This window comes from Hydra viridissima, unplaced genomic scaffold (genome assembly GCF_058129835.1).
Source record: "Hydra viridissima isolate aposymbiotic clone 2 unplaced genomic scaffold, HvirCarnegie_v1 scaffold_7, whole genome shotgun sequence".
NCBI classification, from domain to species: Eukaryota; Metazoa; Cnidaria; class Hydrozoa; order Anthoathecata; family Hydridae; genus Hydra; species Hydra viridissima.
In genome coordinates this window covers 10405604-10419412 of record NW_028324306.1, presented here as the reverse complement: position 1 = coordinate 10419412, position 13809 = coordinate 10405604, and the positions used below count along the sequence as shown (strand labels likewise).

Here is a 13809-nt window from a genome sequence, read left to right as displayed (position 1 = left end):
AGGGCCCTTACCATGACTTGTGGCAAAGAAATGCCATTCGGCTGGAATACCAAAGTCCTCTTTGTGATAGCACAGATTTATTAAATTCTTGCAGTTTTTGTATTGTGCTGCACAGCCATCACTAAAATATGTTATTTTTAATACCTCAAATTTCACTTTTAAAAAATTAATTAGTTTACGCTGAAAAAGATGAACTGCAATTGTGTCATGAGTATTACATTCCAAAAGTAGCACATAACTTCCATGACATAAAGTTCCTTCATATTTATAATAAAAAACAAAAGGATGTAAAGTTGCTTGACTATTTGTCCAATGATATCCCTGTGCTGCATCTTGTATGATAAATGCATAATTTTCTGAAAAATCACCAATAACCAGAAATTCTCCATCAGATAAATTGTTTTTCTTCCAGTCTAAATATTTAGCCTGCTCTTGAGCAATAAAATCATGTCTAGTAAGTGTTTTCAAGCTCCCTAAAAATCTTTCAATAAATTCATCAGTGGACTGTATAAAGGTTTGAAGCTGGGACCTATCTGTTGTAGTCCACTGTTTATACTCAATTTCTTCAACTCCTTTAATTTCAAAGCATTGCAACAGCCATTCCTTTAGCATAGCAACTCCAGGGCAATTTTTACACTCGCCTAGAGAACATGCTGGCAAGGAAGGATTGCATTGGATTTTAGCCAAAGCATGTTTGTAGTTCTTAATAGGGGTTTCTAGTTCATCTTCTAGTTGTAAATTATCCATATGTGATCCGACTATCATGAGCTTAACATTTTGATGAATGGTACATACACATACACAGTGAGTACCACTTGCTCCTGCAAAGACACATTCTTTTGGACGTAGCTCTGCAAACTTCGAAAACCCAATTCTGATATTTGGATACTTTTCTGAAAAAAATTGATAAACTTCCTTCAAATTACTTAAAACTAATCTTTTCTGAATATGTTTCCTTTCCCCATTTTCCATAACAGATAGAAAATCTTTTTTTCCAGGCATTACACGGCTAACAGTGTCAGAGTAATAAATCTCTTTTACCATATCTTTCACATGTACAGGTAGTGATTTCCCTTTTTTTGGGTTAGGGGTTGATAAAACACCTTTGGTTATTAAAACTTCTTTTGCTTGAGATAAAAGTCGATGCGAACAATTGAATTCTCTCATCACTTTTCGATTACTCCATTGAGCAACAAATATTGTCAAAATCATGATCTTTTCACTCTTACTTTGTGTTGATTTATACTTATCCTGGAGCACTTTAACAATGTCATCAGCACATGTGTTGGAAACTTTTTTTTAGTTGCTTCGTATTCATCATCCTCTGAAGTATCAATGGCAATAGCATCTGAATTAGGAGATAATAGGTCTAACTTCCTTTTTACAAGTTTTTTAAGCCTTTTCTTTTTCTCCGGAATATAACTTTTAACAGTTTGTAACTTGCGTTTATCCAAGGGTGACTCACCCAATAATGACAAGGATTTATTAAAAATTGAAATTTCTACTTCCTGGCACTGATAATTTTCATCTCCCTTGTCACTACAAATATCTTGAGATCTGGAACTGCCTTGAGAATCTATCTCTGTATTACAATTTACAGAATTTTCATCATCACATAATCCTATTTCGGAAGGTAAGCCAGTGATCCTCTTTCGACAAGTATCACATAATTTTACTCCAGCCATAAGTTTTGAGGGATGCATAGCTACCTGCCGACTAGTAACTACCCTTAAGGTTTTATATTGTTTTTTCTTATGGTGTTGGAAAGGATCATAACAATAGTGTTGTCTCTTCTTTAACTCTTTCACCTGCGCTTGAAATGCCATTTTTTAATCTAAATTTAATTTGAAAGTTGCTAAACACTTTTTCCTAAGTTGTGTTTTGATGACAAATTCAATGGAAATGAATTAATTTTTTTAATATAAATATATATAGCTTTAAGCCTCATATAATTTAATGCTGACTTAGTATGTATATATAGTACTAGTAATTAAATTACAAACTAGAAAATAAAAGGAAAAAAGGAAATAATTAATAAAATATATCTACAATAGGCTATTTACAGAAAATTACCTCAAAATATCGCTTTTGTAAGGCCGATAAATATTAAACTTTTAGAACCTACTTATACTTTAACGTTAATCCAAAAGCTGTTTATGGGAATCCCAAAAAGATTTTTTCATGGAACATCCACAATAGAAAAAGCAATGTGTAAAAAAAAAATTATGACTTTTGACCTTTGCCATCGACCAGGGTCAAAGGTCAAATGACCAAATGACCAATAACTTTTTTTTTTATTGAACTAATCACTTTTTTGTATAAACACAAAGTTGTTCGTCTATGCAAGAGCTTCTGTTTGCCACCAAAATCAACTTCCTAAGTATAATAGAAAAAAAGTTATGACATTTTAAATAACCATGGTCAAGTGAAAAGGTCAAAACTTTGAAAGGTCATATCTCAGGAAATAATTGACTTAAGTCAAAAAAATTTACACGTTTTTCTTCTGTCCATATGCCTAACATGTGAGCCAATTTTCATCAAAATCCGAGTCGGTGATGTCAAATTTGATCAAAAAGTGGTTCCACTTGACGTGGAATGCCCCAATAGTAACTTGAATCAGTTATGTAACGTAATTTCAATTAAAATTGCTACAACTGTCGTAATTAAAAATTGATTTACCCACAAACGATTACAATCAGGAAAACGTCATGATCACACTGAATTAAGAACAAGTTATCTAAACTTAAAAAAATCTCCTCACAAAAGTTTCGGGTCATTTTGGTAGTGGTTTGAACAGAAATTTTGGCCGATACCGAATAAGTAAAAAGTTGTCGAAGCAGATATTTTTCGCTCACTAAATTGGTTGTCAAAAAATTATTTTTTTCTACGCGCCAACAAAACATGATACGTACATACATATATATATATATATATATATATACCTTTACAGAAAAAATCTTCAACTTTATAATTGTAATTCCGCTACGGAAAGAGCACGAACGTTCAACGGCGATTTAACAATTTCAATATTTTTTTATCTGTGAATATGATAAAAATGTTGGAGCGGTTTTTAATGACGATATTTGAGGGATATTTTTGGAAAACTATCCGGTATAAATGAACAAGGAAATTTGTAAAAGGAGATTTTTTGGAGAGATAACTATTATAATTTTATGATAATAGTTATCTCTCCAAAAAATTTGTTTATGTGGCGAGAAAGCTAAAATGCTGGCCAGTTTTAATGGCCTTATTATAATTTGTTTTTATATGCCCTTACTATATTAAGTGTCCCTCCTTAAATTTTAAATAATAAAAACATTTATACATAAAACCTTATAAAAACTACTTATAAATTTGCCTTTCAAAGAATCTCTTCTTCCTAAACAGGTGTCTCCCAGGGTAAATGCGTTTTCTCCTTACTACTATGTTTAGGCTATTTCTAAATTGGTTTAAGAAAGAAACCCGAGAACCCCACCCAAATATCTCCCTGACAAAACATTCCCCTGGAAAAAATCCCCCCTCCCCCAAAAATAAAAGAAAAAGAAAAAAAATAACAAAAAACTTTTGTTTAAATTAGTTGTTGTGTGTACTATTTCGTGCATGTTCTCCCTAACAATCAGTCGATGTTTATGTACACTCCGCTGCACTAATTCCAAAAAAGTTTGTCGATAAAACAAAAATAAAAAAGCAACAAATAAATTTTAAAATTTACAAATTAAAAGTGGTATCAGGAAAAAAGCTAATACAAAGATAAAATGACAGTAAAGCGTATCTAAGTATATAAAAAAAGACTATTTAGGCATTTTTCCTTGGAGGTTTTTTAAGGAGGATAATTCTCTTGATACCATCTGAATTCCATACGTTGCGTCATTGAAAATTTTCAAAAAGATAACTGTTCCAGCCTAAGACTAGTAAAATATTTCCGTGTTGGCCAGGAATTGAACTTTTTTTTTAACCAGGGTCTTACAATGGTTTCAAAGCAAATGCAATATTGTTCCAGCGCTAGGAATGGTTTTAATTGCCAATATAATCATGGATCGGAGTCGATTATTGATATTTTAAAGGTGACAGGGAAAAAAAAGTCTAAATCCGTTCAGACCAGTTGTTGCCCCAAATTAAATTAACTATGCTTTACTGCAAGTTTTGTTTCACTGCATTTCACTCTCTCATACAATATCCTTTCAGAGAAAATGTTGACCAAAAGTAAATTTACTTTTTAAGTATAGATTACTTTTAATTGTAACTAAAAGTTATTTAAAATGTAAACTTAAGTAATCAAAAGTAATTTTATATAATTTTCTTTTAATAGCCATTTCAGTTTTGTTATAAAATAACACGTCTACTTAGGAAAACTAATTATATAAGTAAATTTTATTTACATTTGATTGCATGTAACTTGTTTAAAATGTATTTTAAAATGCTTTTTTTTTTTTTTCAATTACTGTAATATAATTTTTTTAAAAGTAAATTCTTTTTAAATGTAAAAGTAAGTTACATTTCGAGGTAAAAGTATATTATGTGATGCAATTTTTAAAAAGTAATTAAGTTTTAAATGTAAAAGTAAATTACTTTTCCATGTAACTCAATTTTACATGTAAATGTAAATTACTTTTTTATATAACCTACTTTTATATAACTTACATTTGAAAGTAAATTCACCTTTCTTTTCAAAATAAAATTTGTTTTATAAAAGTAAATTACTTTTAAAAGTAAAATTAAGTTTTTTTTGAACGTTTACAATGATATACTCAATTTACTTTTTCATAAAAGCTTACTTACTTGAGTAAGTAAAAAAAAAGTAAGTAAAAGTGCCATCCCTAATCTCGAAACTGAAATTCTCCTTTTAGACTCTTCGTCATATGAAAAACAATCAAGAAAAAACACTTTTTGAATGCTCTCTGTTGACACCTTAATACTGAACTCAAAATTTTCTGCAGACTTTACATCAATCATCAAACTTCCGGGGCTAAAAATGGACAAAGTTACCGTGCTCTCACCCTTCGTTGTTTTAAACGCCTTGCTAATATAACTTTCAACACCAATATACAAAGGTTCCTCAAAATTAAACACATACTCTTCAAACTTATCAGCAAAAAGATCAACCTCAAACATTAAATTTATCGTCGTCTTCGCTTTTAAATTAATGCCATCTTTGCTAATAATCAAACTCACCATCTTCATATTATAAAACAAAAGGTCAAATAAAGCTTTCAACTCGCTTGCATGCTTTGTTCTCGCTAGAAACATTTTTTTAAAAAAGGAAACAATTTTATGTCACTTTTTAATTATGAACTCATAATATATGGGAAAAGTATCAATGTCCTAGAACCCGCATCTCATAATAAATTGATTTAAAATTAATGAAAAACATGCGTAAAAAAATATTAATCAAAAAAGTTTATTTTTTTTAAAATTTAAGTATGGAAAATGTATCAATGTCTCAGAACCCACATTTCTCTACTACTATTCTTGGCAATTTCAAATGTAGCATCTGTTATGAATACGTTAAAAAAAATACTACTGTTTTAGGAAAAGACACAAATAAAATAACCACAAATACAAGAACTATAATCAATTGTAATCACCATAAAATTTCATCAATCCAAATATCAACAAGTACACATTTCTTCCCTCTTCACTCTCGGTCTGTCTCGGACAATGATATATTATATATACTAGCCCAAACAAAATTTTACTTATTTAATACGTATGTATTCGTATTTCTTTTTCGTATTAATTACGGTACTTTTGGCCGCTGGTAGAGTGTAATAAATACGTATCTTTTTTTCGTATTAATACGTATCTTTTTAACGTAATAATATGTATTTTTTGCTTTCTTTTTTTCGTATTATATACGTAACTTCGTTAGCGAACTTATCCGTATTTAATACATTTTTTTTTGTCGTATTTTTACAGTACCTTTTTATGTTAAATATGTGTATTTAGAACGTCTTTACAGACAAATATTAATAGTTTTTATTTATAATATAATAAGTAACTTTTGGACGTAAGAAGGATATTTACAACTTGTAAGCCTTAATAACAAAAAACAAGACGTTCTGTATTTTTAAATTTTACTTTAACATTAATCCAATAATTAGTTATTAAATAATTTCTGCCATTTCGGGTACGGTTCCCTCGGCTGATTTAAGTAGAGAACTACGATTCCTTTGATTTAGTCTTTTTAATTGCTCCGAAATAGCAACGTTTATTTCGACAATCGATACGCTTTTATGAACTTTTGAAGTAACATCTAAATTTAACAGATCAAAAAAAAAATACACTTACCATAATCAAAGTAACGCTAACTTCTATTAGAAAGTGGGAACCCTGAATTAAAATAGCCTTAGATCCCAAAAAATTCTTAATCCACCACTGGTATGTGTGTGCGCTGATCTAACAATATATGCTTACATACATTTGTTGTTATAAATACATGATCAGGTTGCGGAGCCGCCCAATTTTTTTCACGGCTCCGCTCCGGCTCCGGCTCCCAGCAAAAACTCGGCTCCGGCTCCTCATAACGTCAATAGAAGAATAAGATTTAAAAGTATGACTTGCCGTCTATTCATAAATTTTTTAATGAATGAAAAATAAACTACTACATTTTTTTGAAGAATCAGTCCCTTTCATATAGCCTTTCATTTCGTACTTGCAAATTTATGCCTTTGCCTGGTCATTTCTACAAAATTTTTTCAACAAACTTACTTAGCATCAAATTCCAAATTTAAAACGCTTTCTCATTTTTTTTTTCTTTTAATACATATTCAAAAGTCAAATGTACTATTTATTCATTCGAAGAAAAACCATGCTATCAATCAAATCCGATTCCATATGACTTCTTCGGTCCGGAGTCAGAAATTTTAGGCCAGAAAACACCCGCTCCACGCTGACTTGCGTCATAGGAAGAGCAGAAGCAATCTGGCATGCTTTCTGGATCAACTCAGGAAACAGCTTTATTCCGTCCAAAACAGTTTCGCACTTCGAATTTCCATCATCCTTTTTCTTCATGATCTGTTGGGCAAGCTTTGGCAAACTTTGAATAGCCTCTCGGAATTCTTTTTCCTCCAATCGTTTATGACTAACAACGTCTTGGCTGCACTGCTCGCTTTTTTGCTTCCGAGCACGTTCCATTCGAATTTGCATCCTTTTTCTGGGACTCATTTCCTAGGATTCCTCTTCATTTTCCAAACCGCTTCCAGTACTCTCACTAGAGTCATTTCCATGACGACCAATTCCACTCCCCTCGATTTCGAACTTCTTTTGCTCATTGAGCTTTTTCTGGATCTTCCACAGAGTGTCTTCAACAATCAATTGAAATATTGTAAAGCATTTTTAATGTTTTTAAATTTCAAACAAATTATAATCTATCATATTCTTGCAGTGAGGAAAGTAGAATATCAAAAAGTAAAGTTAAATGACACAGTATTTTGAATTTCATTAAAAGTACGTAACTTCAAATTCCAATTTTCGTTTAAAAAAATGATAGATTGAAAACTGAGATAAAAACCTGTTGCTCTTCTCCAAGAAGGCATTGATATTCACATCCAAAAAGACAGCAGTACAAAAAAAGGGATTATTGAACAAAAGTAATTCCCGATGCACCATTGAATCCCTGATATTCTTCCCAAAATCAGACGTCTTGAATTCACCAGAAACTAGCTCCTCCTTCAGAATTTCCCAAATGTATATAAAGTTCCCAGGCGTGAGATTCTGACTCTGGAATTATTGAGTTGCGACTGCCGGTTTCTCGAGGATTTTTGCAAGTTCCTCTATTTGCATCCATTCGTAATTTAGAAACGTAAAGTCCTGGGTGTTAAATTCCGCTTCCAGTGCATTCAGGGCATCACGCATCTTAAGAAGTCGGTTGAGCATGTTAAATGTACTGGACCATCTGGTTGCATTGTCGATTATTGCAACCTGTAAACTTGAGAAATTTGAGCAACATTTTATTAATTTGAATGTTTTCAACATTCGAAAACGCATTATTGATAAATGTTAAATTCAAACTCAAGTTCAGATTCTTATTAATATTCATTTAAACATTTTCATTTATTGCGATTTGCGATTATATTGTATGTACCTTTTTAGTTTTGTGTTGTTTGCAAAATTCATTTGCTTTCGACGTTCGACAAGCTTTTGCTACATCTCGGGTTTTGCCAACCAGAAACTTAATGCCTCCTTTTTCCAAGCCGTCTTTAATAGTCAGCTTCAAGGTGTGAGCACCACAACGTTTCAGATTAACGGTGTTCATGTTTTTCGATATTTCGTTGAAGTAAGGCCTCTGCTGTTCAAACAAGTCGTTGTCGTTGTCGTCGTCGTCGTCAGTGATATAAGCATCCGGCAGATCACCTTCAATTTCAACCTCAAGTTCTTCTTCGATTTCAACGCCAGCAAGTTCTTCAACAGACTCGTCAGTGACGTCACCTTCTTCATCTGTCTTTCCAATGTCTCCAACCATTTTCACCATGTTCGATCCGTTATCAGTCGTAATTCCGAGGACATCTTTTTTCCTGATGCCATACGATTCCAGCACGCCTTCAAGAGATTCTTGACTTCGCTATCCATCAAGAACTGCACATTGACGCCAAGAAAGCTTCAATTATGTCTTGAAGCTCCGTCGAATTTCAGAAAAACCAGCTTTCCCTGTATATTGGTTTTTAACTTAGCCCGCTTTTGTTGAGCCAAAGCCATGATTTGACTTCGAGCAGAATCACGGATGACTTTCAAGCCAAAATGTTTTACCAAATCGCCAGTCAAAATCTTGATTCCTTCACTGCTTAATAGGTTCAAGGGAGCGCCGTTTTGAAGAATCGTCATGTTCATGCCTTTCTTGAAGTCCTCTTTAGAAATTGTGATGGTAACTTTGTTGAGAAAGCGATCGATGGGTGCTTGTACTTTTCTCGTCTCACTAGTCAAACCCTGATTTCCTCCAAATACGGATGAGGTGCGTTTCTTTTCCTTTTCGGCCTTCTCTTTCTTCAGTTTCTGCTCTCTTGCCTCTTGCCAATTTTCGTAAAAAGTGTTGAATGCTTATTGAAAAAATAGCGTTTTATGTTGGCGGTAGGTTTTTTTTTTCCGTTGCTCTTTTCCCTCGTACTGCATTTTGCATGTTGCACCGCAAAGTTTGCTGACTTCCTCCCCTACACTAATGTCAACTTGACAAAAAAACACTTCGTCCTCTTCGCGATAAGCAAACCATTTCAGTTCATCATATAACCTCTCGTCTTGTTCGTTATCACTCATGGTTGCAATTTACAAATAACAGAAATTGCGGAAAAATTCCAAATATATATTCAACTTAATATAAATAATGCAGGAGAAGAAAAGAAAAATACAAGATTATCTTTGGGTCATTGAATAATTTTGAAATGAAAAAAAAAATGACAGAAGATAAGAATAAATATGGCACTTCATTCATTTCACAAGAATAAGAATTTAAAAAAACAATATAAGCAAATATATGGCGGCGGCTATTTTTTTGAGATTTATTTTTAGACTAAACTTGTAAGTCATTTTATTGCATATGAAATGATTTGTTAGAGACTTAGAGAATTTTGAGTTTTACACTGTTGTAAAAATTGACCAAAAACTACTTTGAGCTGACCCGAGAAAACCGCTTTGACAGGGTGAAACTACAATGTTTCCTGACTCCAAAAATGTAAAATTTGAAATCTAACTATTTCGTCCGAGAAAATAATTTTGATTTTTAGTTTTTAGTACTTTGCACAATAGGGCAAAATGACAGCTTTTCAAATTTTGCATTTTTACAGCATTCAAAAACTCTCCAAAATTAGCATTTATTACTCTAAAACATAACAGTCTATATAGCAAGTATAATTTGTATTTATTTTAACTCAGAAGATAAAATTTTACCTACAATTTCATGGTTGAACTATATTATAAACATTTTGTTGCATCAAAATTGTAAATAAGCTAAAAATTCCGGGAATAGGCAGTGAACATGTTTGTTTTAAGTTTTGCATCAAAATTGTAAACAAGCTAAAAAATCCGGCAATTGGCAGTGAACATGTTTATTTAAAGTCTTTCACTTATCAGTTGTGTGAGAAAAATTTCAAAATGCCAAATTTTTCAAAAAATCATGAAGATTGTCGGAAATCTGTCTGTGTCTTGTGTCTGAAGAAGTGCTCTCGAGAGTTGACACAGTTCCTTGTTGAAAAGATCCTCAAGCATTACCATACAAGTCTTGATTTGACTGATACCAGAGTGCCAAGAGGCATTTGTGACTCATGTCGAACAATTCTTCGGAGAAAAGATGAAGGAAAAGATGTTAACCTGCCACCTTTGTTTCCTTTCTCATCTATAAAAGTTAGACCACCAACAAGAGATCAAGGTTGCAACTGTCTTATTTGTCAAGTTGGACATTTGAAGTTGAATGAGAAGAGCCCAGTGGACTATTCTAAACCTGTGGAAGATTGTACCCCTCAAAGATGTGGTGATTGTTTGAGTCTAGTTGGAAGAGGTCTGCCACATCAGTGCACTCCATTCACTTTTAGAGAGAATCTCAAGCAGCTAGCTACAGCTGATCCACTCGCTGCAGAGCAAATAGCTACTCAAGTCATCTCTACTAAACCTTCCACACCTGGTGGTACTGCCAAAATATCGCATCCTAAAGGCGGCCCACCACTTAGAGATAAAACAGGTGATACTTTTATATATACATATAAAGATGGCAGGTTCAGAGGGAATACCTTTAATTTTAAAACTTAAAATTACAAAAAGTGTTAATATAATTTCATTTTTAGGAAGCTCAAGTGCAAGAGCTCTTTTTCCTGAACCCAGCATCAAAACTGAAGATCTTGTACAAGTTCAGCTAAACACAGGACTGTCCAACCGTGGCATGAAGAAATTGGCATCAACCATCAACAGAGTCAGTGACACCAAGATTGTGGAGACTAGTTTTCTAGCTAAGTTTGAAGCCATTGGCAAACAGTTGTCTGAGTTTTTTACTCAAACCAGCATCCAAGTTTTATCAGAGAGTAACTCCACTGACTTTGTGGTTGTGCATTGCAAGGATCTTGCCGAGCTTTTGAATGAAGTCCTGCTTTCTCGAAGAGTTTTCCAGAATCATATTGTCAAGTTGGGAATTGATGGAGGTGGAGGATTTCTGAAAGTTTCTCTTGGCATCATGGAGTTGGATTCTCACTGTGATTCAAGGTCACCACCACGGAAAAAACTTTTAACTCAGAGGACTGCCAAAGACAGTAGTGTAAAGCGTCAAATGCTTGTGGCTTTATCAGAAGGACTACCTGAAAACTTTGAAAATGTGAGGCAGATCTTGTCTTTAATCAAGTTAGACAAAGTCAACTTTGTTGTCTCATGCGACATGAAACTTGCCAACATCCTTTGTGGCCTTCAGAGCCATGCAAGTACTCACCCTTGCTCTTGGTGCAACACAGAATCAAAGCATCTTTCTCAATCAGGATCTTTGAGGACACTAGGCTCACTTGTTGCCTGTTATCAAGAGTTTGCTAAGTCTGGTGGTGATATCAAAAAGGAAAGATCTTTTGGCAATGTAGTGCATGAGCCTTTGCTATCTGGTTCTGAAAACAAACTCATCTTGGAGCTCATACCACCAATGGAACTCCATCTTCTCCTTGGTGTGGTCAATCACATGTACAAAGCCATGACAGAAGTTTGGCCCAATGTTGTCAAGTGGCCCTCAGCTCTCGACATTCAACAAGAAACATACCATGGTGGGCAGTTTGCAGGGAATGCCTGTCACAAGCTTCTCAGCAATCTTGACCTCCTTCAAAGAATTGCAGAGACTGAGTCTGCTTTTCAAGTCTTTGGAATCATTGATGCCCTTCGAAAGTTTAAGTCTGTGGTGACAGCATGTTTTGGTATGGTTCTGGAGGATGACTTTTCTGAAAAAATTGATCGCTTCAGAGACTCATATTTGGCAATCATGAACATCAGTGTGACTCCAAAAGTTCATGCTGTTTTCTTCCATGTGAAGCAATTCATTAAGATCAAAAGGGCTCCCTTGGGGATCTTTAGTGAGCAGGCAACAGAATCAATGCATCATAAATTCAGCTCACATTGGCAGAGATACAAAAGAGACCGCAATCATCCTGAGTATGCAAAGAGGCTTCTTTCATGTGTTGTAGACTACAACAGCAAGCATTTGTGAAGAATCAAATATTGAGAAGAATTTATTTTATGTACCATTTGCTCTTTATGTGTTTAGAATCAAGAGGTTGTTTTTGTGTTTTGGCTTAGAATAACTAAAAGAATTATTTAAGAAAGTGTTTATTATTTCCATCTTGTTAATGAAAAACTATATCAGTTGTGTCAGAATAAACTATTATTCAAGTGAATTTTAGACAGTTATGTTTTGGAGTAATAAATGCTTATTTTGAAGAGTTTTTGAATGCTGTAAAAATGCAAAATTTGAAAAGCTGTCATTTCGCCCTATTGTGCAAAGTACTAAAAACTAAAAATCGAAATTATTTTCTCGGACGAAATAGTTAGATTTCAAATTTTACATTTTTGGAGTCAGGAAACATTGTAGTTTCACCCTGTCGAAGCAGTTTTCTCGGGTCAGCTCAAAGTAGTTTTTGGTCATTTTTTACAACAGTGTTTAAGTTTCTTGAATGAAGTGCAGAGGTCGCTAAAAAAATGTGTCAAAAATTAATCTAAAATTTAAAAAAAAAAAATTTGTTCAGTTCAAAATTTTTTTGAGAGTCGAGATCTACTAGTTTTTCTCGGCTCCGGCTCCGGCTCCTGCAAAAACTATCGGATCTTCGGCTCCCGACTCCAGCTCTGGCTGCGGCATTGCAAGTCTGTACATGATATTATATTCATTATATATACACAATAATAAATATCATTAACTTTATATACATGACATTTTATACATTATATATACATACAAATAAATATTATTGATTTTATATACATTATAATATCATTATATAAAATTATATCAATTTTTACATTATATATACATACTAATAATAATTAATTTTTAATTGTTATTAATTACATAAATGTTACCTTGTATTATTGAAAAAAAATTTCGTTTTGCTAAAGCAAAACTTTTTTTCCCACGATTCTCATCCCTTGAATAACATCAAAGAATATTGTCTTTCAACAAACTCCTCAATATATTAATTATGGTCTTGTTCACATTTGTGTCAGACCTTTTTCGCAAATAACTTATCTGAAACAACAAGTAAAATTTGTACTACTAGTTTATATTGTTATGATTGCATAAACACATTTTTCCACAAAAAGAGAGGTATACCAATAAAAAAAATTTCTATAGAAAGACTAAACAAAATATCATAAAAGTTTACTTACCAGAGCAGTTCTTTTTCCTTTGTCGGCATCTATTTCCATGCCAAACCGATCAAAATCAAGATCACTGTCCAGAGGAAGATAATTAAAAAAATTGCCATCTAGATGTTGATTTTCAGTTTGACATTGTGAATGTTGCTGAAAACGTCGATTTATAGCTTCTTGTTCTACGCGCATTTGCTGGATTTCTCCAAACAATTTTTTAAACCATGCAACATGGGTACAATGATGTTCACAAGGAAGATTGCCTAATAAAAAAGAAGTATAAATTTTCCTGATAACATAATTGGCTGCAGAAAAAATTATAAAACTATTTCTCCACCTGTAAATATAGGAAATATTTTTTAAATATTTGTGATTAATACCGAATGAATTAAGATAAATAATTAAATTTTTTAAACATTTATAAAAACACTTTATTAAAATATGTCATAATAAAATAACATTTTCAATCAACAATCAAAAACAACTTTTAAACTCACAATG

General features: G+C 32.8%; 4 protein-coding genes across 4 annotated transcripts in view; 1 reads left to right on the top strand and 3 right to left on the bottom strand.

Annotated features, from left to right (window-relative positions):
- The window catches only part of LOC149886089 (uncharacterized), a 282044-nt gene that overhangs the window by 249887 nt on the left and 18348 nt on the right, over positions 1–13809 (bottom strand). The gene's annotated exons all lie outside the window — the stretch shown is intronic.
- LOC149886094 (uncharacterized) lies at positions 6775–7540 on the bottom strand. Its single transcript, XM_090092494.1, has 2 exons — positions 7511–7540; positions 6775–7301 (listed from the first exon to the last, which is right to left on the bottom strand). Exon 2 carries the CDS (start codon positions 7162–7164, stop codon positions 6784–6786), a length of 381 nt encoding a protein of 126 aa, XP_089948620.1. The 5' UTR covers positions 7165–7301; positions 7511–7540; the 3' UTR covers positions 6775–6783.
- LOC149886093 (uncharacterized) lies at positions 7604–8470 on the bottom strand. Its single transcript, XM_090093224.1, has 3 exons — positions 8165–8470; positions 8084–8133; positions 7604–7927 (listed from the first exon to the last, which is right to left on the bottom strand). Exons 1-3 carry the CDS (start codon positions 8468–8470, stop codon positions 7726–7728), a joined length of 558 nt encoding a protein of 185 aa, XP_089949350.1. The 3' UTR covers positions 7604–7725.
- Positions 10054–12154, top strand: LOC149886092 (uncharacterized). Its single transcript, XM_090093223.1, has 2 exons — positions 10054–10663; positions 10767–12154. The coding sequence occupies exons 1-2, from the start codon at positions 10081–10083 to the stop codon at positions 12152–12154; spliced, it is 1971 nt and encodes a 656-aa protein (XP_089949349.1). The 5' UTR covers positions 10054–10080.